The 15,955-nt window shown below is 34.2% G+C and overlaps 2 protein-coding genes across 6 annotated transcripts; both read right to left on the bottom strand.

Moving 5' to 3' along the window:
- On the bottom strand, positions 1–6,844 carry LOC107482407 (15-cis-phytoene desaturase, chloroplastic/chromoplastic). Its single transcript, XM_016102874.2, has 14 exons — positions 6,679–6,844; positions 6,112–6,491; positions 5,098–5,186; positions 4,726–4,783; positions 4,267–4,422; positions 3,970–4,118; positions 3,355–3,474; positions 2,957–3,170; positions 2,752–2,854; positions 2,306–2,353; positions 1,744–1,789; positions 1,178–1,365; positions 888–1,050; positions 1–440 (listed from the first exon to the last, which is right to left on the bottom strand). The coding sequence occupies exons 2-14, from the start codon at positions 6,458–6,460 to the stop codon at positions 381–383; spliced, it is 1,743 nt and encodes a 580-aa protein (XP_015958360.1). The 5' UTR covers positions 6,461–6,491; positions 6,679–6,844; the 3' UTR covers positions 1–380.
- A 2,750-nt stretch (positions 6,845–9,594) lies between these two features.
- On the bottom strand, positions 9,595–15,645 carry LOC107482408 (pentatricopeptide repeat-containing protein At4g31850, chloroplastic). Of its 5 annotated transcripts, none has more exons than XM_016102880.3 (4): positions 15,181–15,645; positions 10,386–13,749; positions 10,198–10,287; positions 9,595–10,033 (listed from the first exon to the last, which is right to left on the bottom strand). In XM_016102880.3, the coding sequence occupies exon 2, from the start codon at positions 13,743–13,745 to the stop codon at positions 10,449–10,451; it is 3,297 nt and encodes a 1,098-aa protein (XP_015958366.1). In that variant the 5' UTR covers positions 13,746–13,749; positions 15,181–15,645; the 3' UTR covers positions 9,595–10,033; positions 10,198–10,287; positions 10,386–10,448. The 5 variants fall into 5 exon arrangements, with proteins under 5 accessions (XP_015958366.1, XP_015958365.1, XP_052116273.1 ...); XM_016102879.3 differs by having other exon boundaries at positions 10,386–13,746; XM_052260313.1 differs by lacking the exon at positions 15,181–15,645 and adding an exon at positions 13,887–14,052.
- Between the last annotated feature and the right edge of the window lie 310 nt (positions 15,646–15,955).

Below are 15,955 nucleotides of genomic sequence, written 5' to 3'. Positions count from 1 at the left end.
TTTAGCTATCTATCGTGCGTATTCTTAGCCTGCAGTTTTCATGAATTCTAAAAATCTCTAGATTTGTTCAATGGAAGAGCTCATGCCCTTCTGTGAATATTTTGCTGCTCACCGGAAGGTTATGGCAAATGTAGGCTTACATTACATGATATACAACATTATTGGCATGTAAATACAGCTCCACGGTTAGCCACCTTATAAATGAAGTTTCTATGCACTTCTATTTGCTCATATTAGCTTTTTTCACTATATTTTTCTGCACAATTCCTTGTCAAAATATTTGCCTTTAAGATACCAAATAAGAAAACAAAAAATCTCAGCCCTTAAATCTGATGTTGAAATGATCTCTCTAGCAGATTTACCTTCACTTCATGAATTGGTTAAATAACACTTGCTTGGGCCACAGCTTTCTGGCTCCGAGCAGCAAGTAGCTCAGAATCCTGCAAAACTTTTTAGTTATGCCTCAAAGATAACAATGCAATAGATAGAAAAGAAAAAAAAAATCAGGCAAAAAAAAAGCTATTTAAGATTGAATAAAACTCATTCTGAAACATTTTAGTCTTTTACTAGGGGCTTAAGCTTATTAGGACTAGGCAGGTCGGCACTCCTTACGTTAACTATTGATATTAAATTATTTCAAACAATGTTCATAACCAAAAGGTTTTGGAAATACAAATAAAAGATCATTCACAGGCCTTTTCTTTATAGCACAAGTTGAAGATAATTGGATCATAAAAAAATAAATCTACTCTAATTGAATGGGAAAAGTGTTGTTTCTTTCTTTTCTTTTTTTTCGCTAGAATATAGTGATAATGGCATTCCTTGCTAATGATTCTTACATCATGGAGCCACAATTTATATTGAAAACATTATTCAACGGATTTTACCTGTACAATAGCCTGTGCACATAGCTTCCCTGACAGAACAGCACCTTCCATTGAAGCTAAATATTTTTGTTTTGTGTAATCTCCAGCTAAATAGAAACCTTCTATAGGAGATCGTTGTATGGGACGACAAGGTTCACAATTTGGAACAGTTTTGTAAACCGACCTGAAAGAATGTAGTAAGTTCTATTAGAGTTTAAGAGACAATTGAATGTGACAGCTACAAATATCATCAGTTACAGTACAAGATATTCCACAACACATGTTTGACACCAGGAAATATTCAATCTGACCTGGGTGTTTTAACAACATGGTACTTAACAATCTTTGCTTTTGTCTGGTCTGCACAAATTTCATCAGGGAACAGTTTGGCAAGTTCAGACATCGTAGCAGCAATGATGTCTTCATCACTTCGAGAAACCCATTCTTCAGCAGGTGCAAAAACCAACTCCAACATAGACTGGTTTGGGTTATAATATTCCTGCAGAAAGTGAAGAGTTACACAAACAACTTACGAACGTTCAATGATATACAGAAAAATCGCTATATGCAAATGAAATCCATTCATAAATGGGCTCAGATATTTTGACAATTTGAGATTTTGAGCAGAGACATTAGACATTTAGACTTATGGAATTTACTGTTTATCCAGAAAGCTAGAACTATATTCAATTAGGTGTCTCTATTCACATACACACACATAACATGGACCATACTAACTGGTCCCACCTAATAGGGAACAAAACTAAGTTCTTACTGATGTATACACTAACATGGACACTGGCAACAACTTTTGAACAGGTTGAGGAAATACATTAAGTGCAAAATCATCGACACATGAGAAGGTTTTAACTTTTACCTTACAAGTTACTGACATGTCAGCATATACACTCAAAAGTGGACTTCTGCATTAAGAAATACAAAATGTACAAGTGAGGTTATTGAAATGCTTTATGATTCACAAATGGCATCAGAAGCAAAGAAGAAAATAGTTTAATCAAACCCTGAAGTGAAGATACCCTCATACACAAAAAGCTCGGATACTAGGAACAAAACAAAGCACAACTAAAAAACATCTATTTTCCAAAGCAAATAGGATGGTATCACTTGCAATTATCGAAAAAAGTTCTCTCTAAGTTAGCAGTTAACAAGATGCAGTCATTCTTTATTAGTCACCCATCTTTTTTCTTGCAGATAAACAAGTGAATCTTTATTACTTGATAAAGAGGTTATGTTCTACACTATTACTGCAATATTAGAATTAATTTTCCAACTAGCGGATAGAAATATGAAAGCACATTAACTTTGTGAGGCACAAAGTTATAAGCATTTATGTATCACAAAAACCAAATGAAACATTTAGCAAACAGAATTTCTATCCCTTTCAGCTAACAATTTCATTTTTAAAGTCCAAGTAGCACCTGCTGAAGAGAAGATGATCATATGTGTTCTTCAGTTTTCTGTCAAACCTGCAAACATGATACATATATACATCACCACACCAGTGAAGCTAATAATAAAATCATCATTGACAAATATTACAGATTAATCCTATTCTAATTACTATGATTACTGAAAAGATATATGAACATAATCAGGGACATTTTTTGATAAAAAAGAAAAGAAGTATATTAGTATATTTGTTGATGATAATGGCGTTATTTAAAATACTAAAATGGATTTACATACTCTCATCTTCACAGTTTCACTTCTCAAAAAACAAATTTACAGGCACATATTTCAACTCCATATTGACAGTGGAAATAAGAGTTTCCGTATAGAAGACAACAGCATGAAATAATAATGACAAATAAATTAACTGAAGAGTTGGTAGACGAATTTTTCAACATCATAAACCATTACTGACCATATATGAACATTTATAACCGGGACTCCTACTAGTTTCTCCAATCTTTGGAAATATGGAATCTCTTTCCAATTGTTAGGCACAAGAAGCTTCAGAATATCAACTGTTCGAAGAAAAAAGTGCACAACAGTGTTAAAAGATGGATATCAAGAATGCTAGATGACCAACTAACCAATATACCGAGGGGATATAAGAACAAAAATACCTGGAGTTGCAAACACATAAGCATCCCCTTCAATCACCTTCCCATTATTTAGCAAGAAGCTCTTCACAGTGCCATCATCATTTAGATCGATCTTTTGAATGCGAGAATTTAGATGAACTTCACCACCCAAGGATTGAATATGATCAACAATAGGCATACAAAGTCTTTCAGGGGGATTACCATCCAAAAAGGCCATTTTAGAACCATGCTTTTCCTATTGAAGAATTTGAATTAAAAAATTGGATAAATAGCGAAGTTTCAGTTTGGAAGAAGCTCTCATAAGGTTACTGCTAATCTGATTCCCTCTAAATATGGCAATGGTAATGCTACTGATGTGAGCTTGTCAAATTTATACTAATACAAGTTGAATAATATTTAAGAAAAGGAAATGATTGCACCTGAAGAAATCGGTTTAAGGCAATCAATATACATTGCATTGAAAGTTCATCCGGGTTGATGAAATTTAGTGCCTTTGACATGGCTATGAACACCTCATCAGTTACTCGATCAGGTACACCCTATAATCAGGAGAAAACACTTTTGTTATTCACAAATACTTGCAATTCAGATCTGACAGAGGTTGCAACCTGTTCTATGAAATAAACCAAAGAAATGAAAAATTTACAATTAAGTAAATACAATAAGTAATTTAATATAAAATGTATAACTACAGATATCCATTTTTGTTTCTCATACTACTGTGTTCATAAAAGTATGAGATGATCAACCAAATAAACAAGGCATAAAAGATTTATTTATTCTCCTGTTCTGGGAAGAATGAAGCCCTTTCTTCATATAAATTCAGGCCAACACCAAGCATCTCAACTTTAAATCACTAGGAAATCAATTCGCTAGTGACCTTGGTACACCACCCTTATCACTAAAGTGATAAAGACATTGACAAATGGGCAAGACCTTCCTCTTGAAATTTTAAGTCAAAATAAGCCACATCATGATTAGAGAAATCCTTTAATTGTTAGCTAAAGCAACACAACCAAGACAACATTTTATACCTGCTTTCTCATCCAATCTTTAACAGAAAGGCCATCTTGAGCTTCAACATAAGACTGACCACCAAGCATAGCTGGCAGAAGCCCAATTGCAAACTTGACTTTTTCTGGCCAAGTAAGCATCTCATTGTTCCTCAATATTGCCAATATTCCTACAATCACCATTCACCGGGTCCAATGTATAAGTATGGGTTAATAGTCAGGAAGAGGAAAGTGAAAGCATGGCAAACAAGAAAACATTTCAAAGCCCGTTAGACATCAACATAGTCATTATGTGCAAATATAAGTCTTGAATCTTACCATTTAGTGGAGCTGGTAGGGCTTCAGGAAAATCAAATCGACTAAATTCTCCAGGTTTACTTGGCATTGCAAAAATCATAGAATGTTCCTTCCATTGTAACCGATCATTAATACCAAGTTCTCCAAATAGATTCTGCACATTAGGGTATGCCCCAACTTTGGGGGAGGGGAAAAAGAAAGAGGAGATTATGTAAAGAAAAGACAATTACAAACTCATTCCAATAATTGACACAACCATATTGATTAAACATTTTCTTTTCCAGTGATAGTGTTTTGTAGCTGTAGGAGGATTCTTCTTCTTCTTCTTCATCCTTTTTACCTTTCTCTTAGTGGTCACTTAAAAGTTATAGCAAATAAAAAGGAAGGTTCACCACAGGAATCTTTTTTCCTTTTTTTTGGGTATGTAGGACTTATATTATATTATTAGATTGAAAGACTGCAGAATTTTAATGAACTTACAAAATATATGCAGGCCTGTCTCATACCAGTCTCCATCTTCATCTTGCCATGCAGCAACCTTACAAAATTGGGACAATAGTATAAAAATACAAGACATTTAAATCTGAGATATGATTAGTAATTTAGTATGCTGCAAGCTGTGGAAAGTATTTAATCATCCTGCCAATGAAGTTACCACAACAAAGTCTTGAAAACTAATTCAGACAAAAAGAAGCCATATTATTTATCATATAAAGGCAAGGTAATGCATCTGTCAGATAATATCGAACAGTGAAAGAACACTTTGTTTTTTCAATCACACAGCAACCTTAAATGATGAAAATGCAAAATGCAAAATGAAAACTAGAAATGGGATTAAATTAGCAGAAAAACCTTTCCACCTAGAACATCTCTTGCCTCCAGTAATACAGGCTTGTGACCAGCATCCGCCAAATATTTTGCAGTCGATAAACCAGCCAATCCTGGGATAATTTGAAATATTCATCGATCCAAAATAATAATTTCAGAAAAGGAGCCTAAGAAGTACATGCAAACATGGTCGTGTCTCTTATCTTTAAATATCCAACATGATTTTATTTGACCTTTAACTTGAAATTTGATAAATAAGATACTTATAATTTAGAACAGAATTCTTCATGGAGACCAGAGCATCTCAATATCATCAAGCCTAAACATGTGTACATTTAGTTAACAAAAATACAGTAACCCCTACAACCATATCAAAATACTACTATTTTAAAAGAGATTTAATTTGTATATGTAGTCAATGTAAAAAATTTTTACACAGATATCCAATCATGTATTGCCATTTGACGCATAGATGCAAAGGTGTTTGACTCAAGTCTCAACAACTTACTATCTCAAAATTATACAAATGCTTGCTGAGTAAAACTCTTCTACACTTAATAACAGAGTAGCACACACAGCAATTGAACTAAAAATATGAAGCTTGAGTGTACCAATTACCAAACATATACAAGTCAACACAGAATCAAATCCCAAAAATGAAAGACACACACAAAAAAAATATAAAATAAAATAAAATATGCTAGAAAGATAAAAACTTTGATTCTTTGAGTAAGTTAGCTTACAAAATCTATAACTAAAGCAATATTATTTGAATTTAATTTGATACCATGTCAGGATAAATCAATTTTACACGTACATCTAATTATATAACCTGCATCAATAAGCTACTTTTTACAATTCACCCGAAAGAACAAATATGATTGGATTGGACCGGACGACAGTCAGTGTATCAAAATTAAACTCATATAATTTATCCAAAACACACATAAGATAAGTTGCTGATCATAATTTTGATGAATATAACTTATTTATGAGCCAAAAAAACAGAAAACTGCACTGGTACAGCTCAAATTCTACCTGCTCCAGCAACAACGACCTTCAACGGTTTCGCCGGTCGTGGTGAATCACGAAAAGTCGAAGACAAGAACGCTGCTTCGAGGAAATTCACGGTGTTCTCAAGCTCCGGCCGAGGGTAATCGACGCAAAACACTCGCAACGGAAGAGAGCCATGCTTCTTCCTCAACAACCTAGTGGTGGTGCTCTTAGCAGCACGAGTCAAAGCGAGTCTGAGACTCGGTCCCATCGACTCGCTGGCGCCAAACGAGAACGACGCCGTTTGGTCCGAGCTCGTCGCAGAAGTGAATTTCGAAACGGTTCTTGGGGCAATTTGGTAATTCAAGTTCACAGCAGATATACACGTGGCCATTGCTCCGGTTAAAAAGAGAAACAGGATTCAGCTTTATCATCAAAGAAAGAAAGAAAAGAAAAGGCAGTCAATAATATATAGATACTATGTTAATTAACAAAAGATAATATGGAATAAATTAAAGTGTTTACTTAAATGCTTTGAAATTCAATTAATGTGTTGTTTAAAAAAAAAAAAAAAGCGAACTAAGAGTTTAAAACTTAAAATTGGTAGATTACCTAGTTGGAAGGAGAGGAACTGAAGGGGATGATGTAGTTGAAGAAGAATGTTGGTTGTTTTAATAGTTAACTTAACTGTGTGAAATGGGAAACGGGAAGTGTGAGAAAGACGAAGAAAGAGGAAGAAGCAGTTGGTGGAGATAGCACCACGCCACTGTGTGTAGTAGCATTATTTGGTATTTGCACTTTCCACTTGCATGTGCGTTAAATAAATTAGATTTTCATAATTTATCACTAAATAAAATACAAGAATTGAAAAAAACAAAATTATATGTGTCTGTCTTTTGTGTATTGTTTTTAGTGTCTTATTTTATCTTTTTCTCATAAACAAACATAGCTCAAAAGATTATGTCATTTGTGTTATAGTTTCGTTAGTAAAATTTTTTTTAAAATTAAGAATGAGACTCAAATTTACTACCTTTAGATGAGTATGTGATTTATTTTTTTGGTGACTAAATACGAGATTTATTGAGTATTAATAGATTATTTTTTTATTAATATCCTTTTATTACTCAAAATAAATTTCCGTTGATAAAAGATTATTCAAAGTCATTCTTTCTCTTTAATGAACTTATTTAATTTGAAAAACAGAATACTATCTTAAAAAAAAGGAATTTTTATTCATTAAAGTTTATGAGTTTTATGTACTTAGCTAGTAGCTACCGGTACCAAATAAAAAATGTGGATTAAGAATTTCTATGTAAAGAATATTCTTGAGTGGATGGGGAAGAAGAATACGACAAAAGCCAATCCATTTTGACGATTGTGACTATGCGGTCATTAAAATTTGATGACATTGGCACTTTGCTCTTTTCTCTGTCTCATTCAATATTTTTTATTTCCTCACCCTGTTTTTCTGCCTGTTCCCATGAAATTATTTTCGGAATGAATGATCTGTGTGTTGGTGTTTTTTTAGGTTGTTATGCCCATCATCTTTGCATTTAATTTGCAATATAGTGCGGTACTTGAATTCACCGTATTTATTGAATACGATGGTACTTGACCAAAAAAATGAAAAATCTCATAAATATGTCTTGGGAGTGTCAATGACAAGAATAGTTAATTCCATACCATGTATATTATGCAAAATTATTGGGAATTCAATTCCAATTAGCATTTGGCATAAAACGCTATAGGCTCTAAGGGTGTACATGGCGGCAGAAAATCATATTTGTCTTAATTTAGATTTAGTCTTAAATATATATCGAATTTATTTTTTTTTACTCTAACTCAAATCTAAAATCGATAAAATCTAAATATTTTTTAGTTACAATTATATCGAGTCTAAATCGGATAAAAATTGGATTTTTAAAACTTCAACAATTTATAAAAAAATTTATTTATAAAGAAACTTGTTAGTTGTTATTGAAAACTTGATATTCATATTTAAATTTGAATTTGTCCATAAATTCTAAATTAATGCTTCTTTGAGACCAGCACTTTTATTAATATCTAGTCAACACTTAACCAGCAAAAAAAAAGTGAATAATCTCATACTATTAGATAAAATCTCGCACCATTAAAAATAGGGGTGAATGTGGATTAGATATGGCCAAAATCTCGATCCGATCCACACTAAAATCATCGGATTCAATATCCGCAGTTTTTTAACTTGGATCGGATCCGATCCGATGTGCGGATCGGATATCGAATATATCCGCAAAACACAAAAATATTTTTAAAATCTTATTTTATTAAAAAATATTAATAAAATTCCTATTTTTTGCTCTTTTAAATAAGTTTACTCTTAAAATAATATTAAACTTACTTTTCTTAAATAATAAAATTAAAATAATATAACATATATGATAATTATTAGTTAAAATAAAATATAAGAAGATTATTTAATTATTTATTTATTTATTTTTACGGATTTGTGGATAGCAACATAAATCCTACAATCTGATCCTATAAGTGTGCGGATCCAATCCGATCCGATAGCATTGCGGATTGGATTTGGATAAATACAAGTGGTGGCCTTGGCCCCCTAACAAATTTTAAACATATACTATTATAATAGATGCATTATATAAAGTAAAATTTAATAGCGTAATAATAATAAAAAAAAGTTCGTATTTTTTATGTATTAGAGTTTAAATTTCTCTATATATATTTATATTATTTGTATTTTTTAAATACTTTAGTATATTTTAAATTCACATAACAAAATTGTTAGTGAGGTTAATTTATATTATTTTTTGTCATATTTTAATATACTGCGGATATGCGAATCGGATCTGATTCATGAACATCCCTAATTAAAAACACTAATGATGACTAATTGATAGCTACAAATTACAAAATTTGCTGACCTCCTAACACTCCTCTTATTTCTAATTTAACAAGTGTGCTTAAAAATAAAATAATAAACATATAATTAATATAACATAATATTAAAATTAATTTAAAACATATATACCTTTATGGAAGAAGAGCACCTTTATGGTGTGTTTGTTTGAGGTGAAAATGGGAGGAAGGAAAAGAAATGGAAAGGAAAATAGTTATTTTTCTTTGTTTGGTTGAAGAGAGAAATGAGAGAGGAAAGAAAATGGATGGAAAAATTTTGGTAAGATCCACCAATTTTTTTTCCTTCCAACAATGAAGAGAAAATGGAGAGAAAACTAATTCTTTCTCTCTCTACTTCCAATATTACCCCTTTACTTTTTTTAATATATTTTATAATATAAGGGTAAAATTATCTTTTTATAACATTTATTTCCTTCTTATTTTCCTTTCATCCAAACACATCTAAAAAAAATAAAAATTCACTCAATTTCTTTCCTTTCCTTTCTTTCCTTTCTATTTCTTTCCTTCCAACCAAACAGGGATTGAATCACTTATCAATACAGCGAAAAATGGTCCTTCTGGCAAGATTGGCAAGGGAGCCGGCATGCCATGCACCCTATGCCCTCATCCAACTTGTCTGAATTATCTGGTTTTCCAGGGTGTATGTGCTTGCCCAGAGTGCAGTGGACCGCTTATTCTGACCCGTTAAGCGCTCCCAAGTGGCGACTTTGTTGCAACAAGTACAACTGCTTGTAATATTTGAATTGTATATCATTTTTATGCTTTTCCTCTCTTACTAATGTCTATATTAATGATATTTTCAATGTTCTTCTTAATGGCTACTTATTATAGGAAACTTAGTCATGTTTAGTTGTGTACATTGTTCAGCCAAAAGAAAAACCTTTTACATTCAAATGATTGCATATTAGCATCTGCCTTTACACTTTCTGATCTAACACTGCTTTTACACTTTACATATGATTACAATTTCAAATATACAAATCTTTAAATTGCTCAGGTTTTGTTTTGCACAAAAGTGGAACTTCATGCCTTTCCCATCTACACATCCCTGAAATCACAGAGAAAGATAATAAGTAATAAAAAACAATTAGTTTGTATTATAACCATAAAACAAATTATCAAACTGGCAGAAATATACTCAGTTCTTATAGAAAGAATTGGTCCTTAAAAATCATAGCAATTACTATGTCTGCACAAGTTAAATACTTCTACCATTAATCAGCAGCAGTTGCCAGCATATGAAGTGAATAATTTGCTCATTAATATATACACTGAGCAATGAGGCAAAGGAGCAGAGTATCCCTGAAGAAACCAAAATGATATAAAATTACCAAGATATCTAATATTCTCATTATCATAGGTAGTAAAAAATTTTCTTGGTAAAAAATATTGATAATTACCTTAAAGGCCTCTATCATTGAGATTAAAGGCTTGCACCAGAATGATCCTGTAAGTGAGTGAAATCAGCATTTATTAGGAAGTTGAGCAAAGGTTTGTCTGTTGGGGCTGCAACCCTGTACCATCATCTTCTTGTAGACATTGAAAGCTCTGTCTTTGTTTCCTGACAAACTATGCCCTCGAATGAGAGCATTATAAGTGAAGACATTAGGTTCCAGACCCCTTGCTTGCAGTTCCTCGTACATCTTTCCGGCTAGGTCCACCTCTCCAATGATCCCAAGATGGAGAATCAATGCATTGTAAGTGTAAAGATCAGGAGAAATTCCCCTACACTTCATTTCGCCAAAAAGAGAAAGAGCATTGTCCAACCTGCGTGATCTTCCAAGCCCATTGATCATAAGATTGTACGAAACTCTATCAGGATCAAGGCCAGTTGACTTTAGTTCCTCAAAGTAGTACACGGCATCGTCGATTCTTCCGGCCAAGCATAGGCACTCTACAAGAATTGTGTAAGACTTTAGGTCTGGCCTTATTCCCTCTTTAACCATCCTCTTGAACATATCACAAGCAACATCAATTTTTCCAGCTTTCCCAAATCCATTGATGAGAATATTGAAGATAGCACTGTTTGGCTTGCATTGATAGTCTAACATCTCCTCAAAGATCTTCATTGCTTCCTCAAATCTCCCGCTCTTTAAAAGTCCATCTATAAGAGGTCCATAAGTGCAGGGAGTGGGAGAGAAATCACCACTTATAAGCTCATAATACAAATCTAATGCCTTATTGATGCTATTAGATTTCACAAGCGCAGAGATGATAATGTTATGGGTTATGGCATTAGGCTGGCATCCCCTACTCTGCAGCTCATTGAAAAGTTCAAGGAGTTCATCAATCCTCCCAGATTTACCATGAGCATCGAGCAGCAAGTTATACGTGAAAATATTTGGATGGCAACCTGCATCCTTCATCTCCACAAAAAGATCCCAAGCTTTTTCAGTCATTTTAGATCCAAGAACCCCATCCATCAAGCAATTATATGATTCAACGGTTGGGCGAACTCCCAAAGTTTTGGTGAACTTATCAAATAATTTTTTAGCATCAAGGATCTTCATCCGCTTACACGAGGCTTTAATTAGAGGTAATATTACACAATCATCCTGGAAACCAGAAGCACTTACCAATCTTTCGGCAAATAGAATGGCATCTTCAATTTTCGCTTCAACTAAAATGGATTCCATTAGTTCTTCCAAGGATTGTTTGCCTTTCTCTAAACCTGCCTGATAAACAAATTCCATGACAATCTTGATAGCATCCTCTATCATTCCATACCGTACAACACCAGGAAGGAGGGTGCACAAAGTTACAAGATCAGGGTAGAGAGATTTCTTCATCTGATGGAAAAACCAGAATGCATAACTAACTCTGTCTTCTTTGATCAACCCATAAATGATGGCGTTATAAGTCAGAACATCATGACTACAGTTCATCATCGTCATTCTGCATAGCATTTTCAACGCCAAATCAACTGCATCGTTCTTGCAAAGACAATCAAGGAGTGTGTTGAAAGTTATTGTGTTTGGAGGACATCCAGACTCTGTCATACTCCCAAACAGTTCAAGAACCTTTTCGACTTTTCCTTCTTTCCCCAAGCCAGCAAGTAGAGTATTGTATGTCACTACCGTCGGAGCCAGCTTCAAATCCTTCAGTCTCCCAAACATTTCCCATGCCTCATCAACTCGATCGGCCTTGTAAAGCATATAAATTAACGAATTAACCATAATTATATCTGGTTCACACCCATTGCTTATCATCTCATCCAAAAGCTCTATGGCTTTGTCTATTTGCCCTGCTTTGCTATAGCACTTCATCATCATATTATAGGTTACTGAATCTGGTGAAAGTCCGCAGTTGTAAAGATCGTTGAATATATCATTTGCTTCTCTGATCCTACCCATTTCTGCAAGACTATATAAAGATACATTACATGCTACTATACTAGGCGCAATTCCTCTATTTTTCATCGTTTCAAAGGTCTCAAGAGCTTTTCCTGGATCACCGGACTTTCCATAATAGTCGATGAACAGAACATATGAATAAGCAGTAGGTTCAACGCCCAAAGATTCCATATTATCGAAAAGTTCTAATGCCTCATTTAATCTTTTCCTCTTCAAAAGTCCAGAGATCAAAGTGTTGTAAGTATGAAGATTTGGAGAAGTTCCTTTCATCTTCATCGTTTCTAACATAGCAAAGGCCTGATCAATGCTCCCAGATTTGCATAAAGCATCAATGAATGTTGTGTAGGAAACCACGTCAGGTTCATAACCATCAGCTTCCATCTCCCTCCAGAATCTTTTCACCATATCCAAGTTGCCACAGTTACTGAACTTGTCGATCAAAGTACTATATGTTATCCGATCAGGTTTGTGATGGCTCTCTCTCATCTTTGTATATAATTCCTCGGCCTTATCAAGCTTCCCCGCATTACAAAGAGCATCAATCAGAACTGTATATGTGACAACATCAGGCCCGCATCCTTCATCATCCATTTCCCTTAAAATAGCACAGGCATCATCAATTTTCCCTACCCTACCAAGTGCTCTAATGCATATGGTATATGTGTACATATTTGGCCTCAATCCCAAAGTTTTCATCTCTTCCAACAAATCCATAATGGTTCTGGTATCCCTTTTCTTCCCTAGTGCTACCATCAGTGCTGAGTATGTCTTCATGCTAGGCTGAAGCCCTTCCGAGATCATTCTTCTATAAACCTCCAAAGCCTCTCTACAAAACCCAGGTTGGAGTAGTAAATGGATCAGCCCATTATATGAATAAGCATTCAGGATGAAACCAGCTTCCCTCATCTTTCCAAGTGCAAATGGCGCTTGCCGAATCCCACCTTTAACTGAAAGAGCCTTAAATATAGTGAGATACGTATTCAAATTTCGATTAATAACTTGCTTTTGCATTACATCAAAGACAAAGACCATATCCTGAATCCTCATGCGAGCCCTCAACAACTCAAGCATGTAATTGCATGCTTCAGTGGTATGCAAAATATTCGGCAACTGAGCAACCATCTTGAAGTAGGAAAGAGCAGAATTTGGATCCAAAATAGACTTCAGAACTCCAATAACTTCTTCAGAGGACACTCCCGTTTTTCTCTTGTGATTTTCCACAACCACCTCGTGTGCACACTTTGTGCCAAAGGCATGAAGACCCACTTGTCTTCTTCCAAGTTTCTTCTGATTTAGCGAAGACCCATTAGTCAAAATCTTCACTTTCACAGAACTGCTTCCGCCCAAGAACCCATTATTGCTCAGAAGATAGACATTGGTGTCAGCGAAGGCACAGCAATATAACATACTGCTAGAACACATGGTTGAAGAGCAGAGTATTAAGATGACCATAAAAGCTACACAATTATCTAAACAATGAAGAAAAGAAGCAAATGGAGTGAGTGAATTTAATTGAAGTGCATATGAAAGCAGAAGAAGAGGTTTAACCTGTTATGCAGGGATGAATGGAATGGAAGGTGCAGAAGCAGGGACACAGACACAGATACTTTACAATGTCTAAGCAGATTCAGGCATGTCGATGACCAATTATAAGAAAGTTTTCGTCTTTGGTTTGGATAATTTTGCAGCAAGATAGATAGTAAGATATCTAGATAGCATCATGTTTTGTAAGGTGAGGTGAGATTGTGAATGGACCAAGGTTCTGAAAACCGAACCGGTCATCAAACCGCTCTAGTAATTGGTTTATTAGTTCAACCGAAAAGACTGTTTTATAATAAAACAATAAATAAATTATAAATAAACATTCTAAAACATAATTATAGTCTAATATAAACCTTAAAATAGGCAAAAGTATCCTAAATTTGAAGCATTATATGAAATATCATCAACCAAAGTCTTATAATCTTATAAAAGTACAAATTAAAAAATTAAATAACAAAAAAAATATCTAAATATGAAATGACAAATTATTCAAAATAACATGAAGCTTGTGACTATTGTTGGAATTAGGAGAACTAGGATTTGCAGCATTATTCAAAACAAGAAGATTAGCAACCAAATTATTATCCACAAATGCATTATTATCAGCAAATGCTTCTTAATTGATACTATTATGTATAACAAATCAATAAATCATCAAAACAGTCACAATCTAAGCATAATTAACTAACTAAAAATGACATTGTTAAAGCTGGACAGTATTTCTTCTTTACAGCAAAGATACATTCACCAGAAGTCCATAACTATTGGAAGAAGATCAAGGTAACACCGGTAAGCTCCCGTGCACAAGCTGTATAGGTGGTGAAGATCTTAACACGAGCAAGGAAACAAAGCACCAGACAATGGAGCAAGATGATGAGCAGCTGAGAAAGATTAAACCGCAAAAACCAAATTGATTCCTTATTATTATCTCTCAACAACAAATGATTCCACAATTTCAAACCTTATTCACCAGCTTCTCTTCTAACTCATCTGGAAATGCTTAAATGCACTTCCACAATATCCAAATATCCAAATACAATAACCCAATAATCTCAAGTTCTCAACTCTCAAGGACAGCAATAGGTACACAACAACAACAAAAATTAACAATGGAAGACAGATGCAGAACCATAACAGAATCAAACAAAATCAGTCAATCACTGTAAAAACAAAAATTAAAGACAATAGAACTACAGAATATCAATCCTAAACCACAGACAACAATAATTGAAGGAGAAAAATAAAAAATCAATAAGTCACAAATTAAAAATTAAAAATTAAAAATCCTAAAAAAAAATACCTTCTAGAGCATAGAGGTGAGGGAGCACTGTATGGCTGGACACAGCAGAATTGGAAAAGAGGTGGCCCGGACCGCTGCGGAACTGGAGCCGAGGACGGTGTGCGAGGCGGAACTGGAGCAGAGGGTGGAGCGTGGCGGGAACGGAGCAGAGGAGGGTTGGGCGTGGCCGAACTGAAGCAGAGAAAGGCTGGAGCGCGGTTGAACAGCGCCGGCGCGATGGAACAACGGCTGCTCAACGGTTGAACAGAGCCAGCGACGATGGTTTCGAAGCTCAAACGGTGGCTGCACGATGGAACGGAAGGAAGTTGTGACGGTGGCTTCGAAGCTCGAAGTTCGAAGTTGCGACGGCGGCGAAGGAGGAGCTCAGTGATGGTGAGAGGAAGAAGAAGCTCGGGGTAGAGGGGAGTACTGGGATGGAGCGTTTTGGCTTTGCCGTTGTGGATGGATAATGGACTAATAGTGGATGGTACAATACTCCTTTCATGTTTGGAGTTTTGAAACTCCTTTATATTATTAATATTGTAATGTGTGTTGGCACAATTTTTTAATAGATATTCTATTAATAGAGTTTTTATTATATATTCACATCAAATAGTTAATGTCAACAATATTCTTTTTAAAAATTAATATTTAAAAAATTAACACTAACATAAAATTATTTTTTTAAATAAAAACTATAAAATAATTATAAAATATTAATAGAATACGTTCTTTAATAAAACAAAAATTAAAAAAAAAACGTTACTTATAAATTATTTTTATAAATTAATAATTT

Source organism: Arachis duranensis, chromosome 4, assembly GCF_000817695.3.
Source record: "Arachis duranensis cultivar V14167 chromosome 4, aradu.V14167.gnm2.J7QH, whole genome shotgun sequence".
NCBI lineage: Eukaryota > Viridiplantae > Streptophyta > Magnoliopsida > Fabales > Fabaceae > Arachis > Arachis duranensis.
This window is presented reverse-complemented; position numbering and strand designations above follow the sequence as displayed.